The 8,912-nt window shown below is 36.7% G+C and overlaps 1 protein-coding gene across 1 annotated transcript; it reads left to right on the top strand.

Moving 5' to 3' along the window:
- Window positions 1-2,775: 2,775 nt before the first annotated feature.
- On the top strand, window positions 2,776-5,985 carry rab5if (RAB5 interacting factor). Its single transcript, XM_053318150.1, has 4 exons — window positions 2,776-3,074; window positions 4,553-4,656; window positions 4,763-4,892; window positions 5,423-5,985. Exons 1-4 carry the CDS (start codon window positions 2,967-2,969, stop codon window positions 5,462-5,464), a joined length of 384 nt encoding a protein of 127 aa, XP_053174125.1. The 5' UTR covers window positions 2,776-2,966; the 3' UTR covers window positions 5,465-5,985.
- Window positions 5,986-8,912: the final 2,927 nt, after the last annotated feature.

Here is an 8,912-nt window from a genome sequence, read left to right on the forward strand (position 1 = left end):
TTGTTACTTAGATTTTTGTTTTTAACATATGACTGTCATTAGCAACTAGATCATACTTCACAATGTGATTATGCATGTGAAGCCTAACCTTTTCATGCATTGGGTCCACTATATTACAAGTCTGTGTGTCATAGCCTATATAAACATTTTTCAGAAATCCCATTATCAATATTGACTTTGTTAACCAGTGGTGTGTCATCATGCATTATCTCATTTAAACAAACTGTCTTGACTTTTCAGCAGTGTGCTGTGAGGACAATTGCCACAGAATGAGACAGCAGAGGTCATCGGAGCTGCCTGAGGCTACAGGTACTCATACTTTTTGATGAACCCTTTCATGCCTATATATGCATGTATTTCAATTAATGTACAAATAAAGATAAACATATTGCTGCTTCTCTTTCTTACCTACCTGCTAGCATTACCATACTAATAAAATACTTAACTAACTAATTCATCCCACAGCAACAATATGAACAATTATCATTTACATACACTATCTCATTCACACATGGCCTAACATGTCCTTGGCCTAACATTATGTGGATCTAATTTCAAACAACTATCTTACGCAACTACACTCATGGATTATAATTTACTCTACAGCATAAAAACGCATTTGAAATATTTACTTTTCAGCTGAGTGCCGTGAGAACCATCGCCAGCGAAAGAGACTGAACAAGACATTGGGGTCACCTCAGGTTAGAGGTACTCATACTTTCTGATTAGCCCAGCTGATTCATCCCACAGTAACAACATTAATGATGATAATTTACATACACAGTCTTATTCACACATGACCTAACATGGCTTTGGTTATTTGGATCTAATTTCAACCAACTATCTCACTCAATTACACTCATAGATTATAATCTACTCAACTGCATAAAAAACGCACTGTAATATTTACTTTTCAGCTGAGTCACCTGAGAATGAAATGAATGAAAGAGACAAAAGAGGTCATTGGAGCCACCTCAGGTTACAGGTACTCTCTGCTTTCCATACACAATCTTATTTACAATGGCCTATAACTAACTTTGGTTGTGTGGATCTCTTTCAAACTACTAACTGATTCTACTTCACTCATAAATGATCATTTTGTTAAGTGCATAATAGCCACATTTGAAATATTTACTTTACAGCTGAGCACCGTGAGGACAGTCAACAGCAAATGAAACTGAAGAGATCATTGGAGACACCTGCAGCTACAGGTACTCATACTTTCCAATTAACCCTTTAAGACATTTGCTCATAACCAATATGTGGCTCCTGGTTATGTATAACTAATTTCAGACAACATTCTGACTTTTAAGGTCAACAACGAATGGCAGCTCAGCAGTGGAAAACAACATACGAAAGAGGAATCAAAACTTCAGAAGAGCAGCTCCACACCAAGTCACACGTGCAATCCCATTTGATACACCTCACATGGATTTAGTCTGCATTTCCTGCACTGCTGTATATAAATTCTATATAAAGATGTATTTTCTGTCAACAATCCTTAAACCTTTGTATGGCAAGTTCTCCTTTTGGTTTCTTTTTTGTAATATACATTCTTCTCACTGCTTTAATCTATGAGCATGTGTCTTTTGGCAAGTAAACATGCTGCAGAGCCCAACGGGCGCATTATTCTAGTTATGAATTATCAGTGTCAGGGAGTAACTAGTTACATGTTACAATGTTACATAACTTAATTACAAAATAAATTAACTGTAATGCATTAAAGTTACTGAGAAAAAATGTGTAATTAAATAACAGTTATATATAAAAATGTTAATGATTACAAAGGGGGTTACATCTGAAGTCAGACCTTTAAGATTTTGCTCAGGAGAAATCAATATATTTTTTTTAAATTATTTGTAAACAAATCATGACATAGGCTTGTTTGGAGCACATACAGGCTTAAATGGTCTCCCAGTACCAATTAAGCACGTCAGACTTTTGACTTTTTTCATAAAATATCTTTATTTACATGAACTAATGAATACATTTTCAAGTGAGAGATAAATCGTGCGTTATAAGAAATGATCGCCCTTATAAATCATGTCAGTATCCATGAAAAACACCTGAACTTAGATTTTGGTGGTTTAATGGATACACTTATCCTAACAGCTGAAAACATTAATTAGAAAAGTAATCTAATGTTCGGGATTCTCTTCCCATGGTGCAATAAAAAGTCAAAATAAATATTAAAAACTATAAAATATTTTAAGACCTATTTACATCTTTTGCGCATAAATTGCATTACTTTGATTAAGTAATTGAAATAATTACTAGGTTAGGTTAGGTTAGGTTACTTTATTGGTCTCCCTAGGGAGAAATTTATCTTGGAGACAGGGACAGTGTTGCATAAATAACATACAATAAAAAACAAAACAACATGCAATACAGACATACGGTAAAAAGACAGACAGTGGTGGAACAAACGCAACCTGACATTGGATGATCCTACTCATGTACCGCCATATACCCCCTCCTCCCCATCAAAGCATTCACACAGGCATTCACATCACCTCCCATCACCCCCTCCACATCACCATTTTTTAAAATTACATTACTCAATACATTTTAAATAGGGTAACTAGTAATCTGTAACATTTTAAATTTCCAAATTCATCTATTCCCAACCCTGTGAATGATTCCAGTCCTTGTCCCCCCCCTCCGGAACACTGGGGGGCGCTGTAGTTTGTTTTCCTTTCTGGCCTCAACGGGGCAGAAACGTCGCACTGTCTGATTGGCTGCTCGGAGCCGGGGTCAAACAGTATTGCGCATGCTCTGATGACCTTTTAACGAAAGCGTCTGAAATCTGTCAGATCAGCGAAGCATACAATTTCACCTACCTTCAAATATCTGGCAGAGTTTTCTTCCCCTAGTCAACGCTAGATACTTCAATCTAGCTTGAGCTGTTATCAGATTTGGATTTGTTATTTTTTTTAGACGTCTGAAGCCGAAAGAAAGAGCAAAGAATGACGAGCAGTTCAAAGCGGAAAGAAGAAAGTCATCTGCTGAATGGGGGAGTAAAACAGTCCACATGGAGCAAAGCCTTCAACAGTAATGCTGTTTGGGAGGAGAAGGTCAGTCAGATGCCCTTTGAAATCTTAGCCTTATAAACAGTTGCTATAATTGCCCTGAAGTTGTCCGTGCAGCTAATGTCCTGTCGGGTGTTCATAAAGACGACCAAGCTGTGCTGCTAAGGATTAATCTGGCTTGGATGGACTAACTAGCTGTCACAGCGTTAAAATTAATTTGATCTACTGTTTGAGCTAAAAACCAAAAAAAATATAGAAAACATACCACAGTTAAATAGTGCTGGAGTTTATGAATCTCTGCCACACCAAAGTAAAGGAAATAAGATTAACCCTAACCCACATAATACTCTTTAATTTTCAATTTCTTTTGCATTTAAAACGTGCAAGGCTGCAACTAAAGTCATATGCAAAGATAATCGTAGTAGATTAATAATAATATTTTACAAGTTAAATTGCTTGATTTGTCCAATTAAAAGATATTAAACCTGCAGTTATGCAAAAGAGCAGCAAATAAATCAGCAAAAGCAGCACATCTTCGCATTTAAGTCTATTTAATTTCTTTATTGTTAGGTTTCATTACACAAATATAAAGAATAAAAATCTTAGGTTTCAGCTCCTCGACAAAGCTGAATAGAAAATATATTTAAAGACACATAAACATTAAGAAGGGTATAAAAACAGTTTGAATCCCTGAATCCCTGCCACATCAAAGTAAAAGAAAAACGTACATGGCTGCAACTACAGTTTTACGCAAACATTGTCATAGTAACATTACATTACATTGTTTAATATTTTACAGTCGACTAATTGTTTAGTTGGTAAAAAAGTGAAAAATGCCCATCATTGTCCCAGAGACCAAGGTGACATCTTTCAAATTGCTTCTTTTCACCAACCAATGCATCAAAAGACAAAAGCAGCACATCCTCACATTCACAAGGTTGGAGCCAGCAAGTCAAGTCTAATCAAATTCTGTTTTACATTTCATTAAACAAATATATGAGAGTAAAAATTAGGTTTCAGCTCCTCAACAAAGCAGTAATGAAAAAAAGAAATATTTAAAATAGTAAAAGCAATAAATAGTAATAGCCGAAAGAGTATAAAACATTTACAGTCTATATATGTATAGTGAGGTGAGTATGTGTCCCTATAATATATCATAGGTTTGACTGTTCAGTTGACATTTTTGACAATTAATTGTGTAAAATAGTCACCGTTAACATGAATCCAAACACCAGTCGGTCATCTCTGCAATGTCACATACGTTAACGTTAGTAATCATAACCCTAAAGCAGAGGGCTGAGCTACAGGAAACATTACTTTTCCATCACACACATTCCTAAAATAATCTTCCATTTGTAGTAAACTTCAGAATAGGAACATGGAATTAGAGGGAGTTGTAATTCACTTATACAAGTTGATGCTTTTAAAGTGTGGTGGTGTTCCATTTTCATTACTATCATTACACTATTCTCAGTTTATCCAGTTCATTTTCTTTAAATGAACTCTCTGTATCATCTTTACAGGACGAGTTCTTAGACGTGATTTACTGGCTCCGGCAAATAATTGCAGTAATCCTTGGTGTGATATGGGGTGTCGCACCGTTGAAAGGATTTCTGGGAATAGCCATGTAAGTATTCTGTACATCTTTCACTGAGCCTATGCAGTTACTCATATTTGATTGTATTAAAGAAATCACTAAAAACTGAACATCTTTTGTGTGTTTGCCTCATTAGATTCTGCATCATCAACGCTGGCGTCCTGTATGTATACTTCAGTAGCTTTCAGCAGATCGATGAGGAAGAGTATGGTGGCACGTGGGAACTCACCAAAGAAGGCTTCATGACATCTTTTGCTCTGTTTCTGGTGGGAATCACTTAGTATATTTATGGAAGGATTGACCTCCTGTGAAAAGCATGATCAATTGAGTGAGATTCTCTTTAGAAATAGTTTGGCCAGTTTATATCTTTCATATCAGATTCAGTTGAGTAGCCATTTGAGCGCCACTGATTTGGTTTTGAGATTATTTTCAAATTGCACAGGCATCTAATGCTAACTTCAATTTTAGATTAAAGAAGAACTGATCTATAATCAATAGGGAACATTTGTAGCTACTCCTTCTGTCACATTAGCTGGCAGGAAGAGGTGGAGCTAAGTGATCTTTCAACTCACTGGGATGATTTTTTTCCCCCTTCACCGTAAATGTGGTCATGCTGTACAGATTGCATTTATACCCGACTGAGATTCGATCACAATGACATCCTGACTCTCTTCAAATGTGTTCAGGCTGATCCAGTCACAGTGCATTAACCTGCATATCCAGACATAGATTGTATTTTAATGCCAGGTGTAAATGGGGTATTGATGTCTAATCAGTCATTCTTTGTCTTTTCCAGGTGGTGTGGATAATCTTTTACACAGCTCTACATTTTGACTGAGAGGAATCCGTAGGACACTAAATACGAACATTTCTGTTTGAAGTAAATTTGTCAAGACACAGGAACTCCACGGTTCAAGGGGGCTTTGATGCTCCTAAACATACAGTATGACTCTTCAGTGTGCGTCATGGGAATCCTAGTTTGAATAACAAGTCCCTGCAAGACCACCGTGATGAACATGTTCAAATACATCTCTTATGTCAGGCCCTCCATTACACTCCCCTCATGTTATATTTCCTTCCTCACGTCATTGTCATCATCGCTGACAAAACACTAAAGAATCCAGAGAGCAAACAGTCTAGTCGGTTGCAGTTCTATACATGCTGGAAAAGTTCCTTGGTATAAATCAGAATGAGGATGCTTTCTCTTGGTTGGCTTACCAATAGGGCCTTTCTTCTGTTTTAGAAGAGTGACATGAACACAGATTTTAGGCTAGAAGACAACAACCTGTATGTGTATTCACAGCTCATGAGCTGCTCACTTGAGTTATAGAAACTGGGCAATAAAAACATCTTGTCATACAGAGTTCAGTCCTTGAGTGGCAAAACACATCAATCAGATGCATAAAACTACAATGCAATTGTGCGGCTTCGCTGTTAGATTTGCAGTTTCACTCCAAAATATTTTTTTGCCTTTAAATTAATCTGGTTCTGAGAAAATAATAAGTTTAAAAGTGCTGTGGCTGTAGAGCAAGTTACACATTAAAGGATAGCAGCTATTGCATGTGTCTGTGGTTTTAGCATCAGAGCTTCAGCTTTTTTTTTTGGCTCACTGGATAAAAACATAATATATTTTAATTAAATCTGTCAACTGATATTTCTTTTAAAGCCTCTGGCGTCGAACAAATGATGAAAACTAACACGTTAACTACGGCTGAAATCTCATATGTGCTAATTTTAACATAAAAACAAATGCTGATGGTAAGATACGCATATCAGCCAATATCCAATTCCAACGCCAGTATCTGCCAGTAGTATCGGCACGCTGTTACTTCAGTCAGGAACTAAAAACCATCAAAGTTATCTGTCCATCCAAATGAATTCTCTCAAAGCAAAGAACGAAGAAACATGCATGCCGTTTTCAGATGCAAACGTTCACAGATTTAAGCTAAACCTGGTCTGTGCACTGCCATGACTTGCTGTTTGTATATCTAGATGTCATTTATTAATGGCATTAGTTAGAAGGGTAGAAATAATTTAATTTGTTTTTCTTCTCACATGTAGCTTCCAGATGATCAAAGTCTTACCTGTTGTTTTGAAATTAATTTAAAATTGTCTGTAAATTCTGTAAAATGTCCCTTTTGTCAGATCCACCTTGTATTACAGATTTATTTGTACTCATGTTATATCTTGTTTGATGTAACATTTCTCAGTATTTTATAGTGAAGAACTTTTAAAAACAGTTCTTGCAAAGTTATTGTAATGATACTGTTATATTAGATACGCAGCTGGTGTTTGAAAGGATTGTATTTTCTGATCAAATCTTTTGGGAATCATTAAACATGGGCTTTATTTGGCCTCCATTTTCAAAGAGATGGTACTTTTTTATTGAACTGATGAAAAAAAACTAGTGCATGCCTTCATGTTGGACTGTATGCTCATGTTTTAAAGATGCAGATTTTTCTTCTGCTAAAAAATATTGCACCTCACTGTATACCCTAGGTTGAACTCTTCAAGTTTTAACTTTAAAGGAACCCAACATTCCCACATGAGCAACAGTGGCAAGAAAAAACTCCCTTTTAACAGGAAGAAACCTCAGGCAGAACCAGACTCAGAGTGGGCGGCCATCTGCCTCGACCGGTTGGGGTTGAGAGGAGAGAAAGGAAGGATAGAGGAGAGAAGCACAATGAAAATCAACAATGAAGCTAAAAGGTCCGGGACTGGAATCTGTCATCCGGACGTCTACAGGCCCAGATTACCTGTGAAACGAGAAAGCACAGACAACTCCGGGGAAGAAGTTTAGGTTATTGAATGCAATTAATAGAACATGAATGTTAATGGATATAGATGGATGGATAGAGAGAGAGAGGGAGGGAGGAGGAGAGAGAAACTCAGTGCATCATGGGAGTCCCCCGGGAGTCTAAGCCTATAGCAGCATAAGCTAAGAGCTCTAAGAGCCCTAACTATAAGCTTTATCAAAAAGGAAAGTTTTAAGCCTACTCTTAAATGTAGGGAGGGTGTCTGCTCAATGGTAGAAATGACAAAATACTGACGGTAAAGATAAATCATGAGGTGGAAAAATCAGCGGTGGAAAACTAATGAAATATTTGAATTAAAAGTAGCAAAACCAAACAATGAAAGTATCCATTAGAAGTTTACAAGTTTACTTAAGTAAAACAGAATTAGCAGCAAAATGCACTTCAAGTATAACAATTAGAATAACTCAATAGATTGCAGAATCCCCCTGCTGCAGGAGGAACGTTTCTCTGTCTTCATTGAAAATCTGAGTTTTAAGAGGCGGGTCTACGAGCATGATTTTCTTCACATCACAACTAGATTGGAAGCCAAACATGGTCCAGTTTGAAACTTCAGCATATGCTAAGTTGAATGAGCTGGAGCGACAAACTCTTGTAACTGTGGTTAGGGTTATGTGCACAATGAAGGGATATTGAGAGAGAGAGTTTCAGAAATCATCCCTCTGGCTGATTCAATCAAGCACCAACCCTTACACAAATGTTATGTGGAAACTTGAATGACTGTATAGTCATCTCCAGTGACATGTAATTTTAGCAGTCAGATTAAAAAAGTAGAGTAAAAAGTAACATAAAATGGAAGTCAAGTTTCCAAAATGATACTCTACTTGGGATAGATAAGATAACAAGATGTATCTTTATTGATCCCCTTTGAGAAATTCAAATTGACACAGCATAATGGAAAAGAAGTAGCAGCCTAAGGGTGAAAGTGATAAAATACTATATAAAATAAACAATCTCTGTGTAAATAAATCTGCAATGTAGAATATGCAGAAGTTCCTGAGATGATATAGATGTACAGATATGTGCAATGTTCCAGGGATTATAGTAAGGACAGCATCAGTCTTTTTTAGTGGGAGTGGGAGGTACTGGGAGCTGTGGTGTTGTGCAATCTGATGGCTGATGGTATGAAAGCGCCACAGCCTATGAGATACTTCAGTAGTCAAAATTGACAGTGTCTTACATTACATCATTTAATTGAGTTTTACTCCAAACTTTTCTTTCGTATTGGAAATAAATTATAATACTACTTTTATCCCAGTTTGATAATATTTTCCTCGATGTTTTGTTTCTATAACTGGTATATTTTCCGCATAGTAATCAGCTGATTTGCACGTATTCAACCTGAACTTGCAGTTTTTCTTTTTGTTGACATCATTCATAAAAATCCTCAACGAGAGCCCGGCCCAAATTATGACGTCATCCACCAAGAATGGGGAGGGGGGGGGGGAAATCATATGTGACGTAGAAGCCAAG

This window comes from Scomber japonicus, chromosome 4 (genome assembly GCF_027409825.1).
Source record: "Scomber japonicus isolate fScoJap1 chromosome 4, fScoJap1.pri, whole genome shotgun sequence".
Taxonomy (NCBI): domain Eukaryota; kingdom Metazoa; phylum Chordata; class Actinopteri; order Scombriformes; family Scombridae; genus Scomber; species Scomber japonicus.

What these genes read in the sequence shown, in the direction of transcription:
- rab5if (XM_053318150.1), top strand. Translation starts at nt 2,967, where the DNA reads ATGACGAGCAGTTCAAAGCGGAAAGAAGAAAGTCATCTGCTGAATGGG. An exon ending in GGATTTCTGGGAATAGCCAT is followed by an intron (nt 4,657 to 4,762) that starts GTAAGTATTCTG and finishes TTGCCTCATTAG; the next exon opens with ATTCTGCATCATCAACGCTG. An exon ending in CATCTTTTGCTCTGTTTCTG is followed by an intron (nt 4,893 to 5,422) that starts GTGGGAATCACT and finishes TGTCTTTTCCAG; the next exon opens with GTGGTGTGGATAATCTTTTA.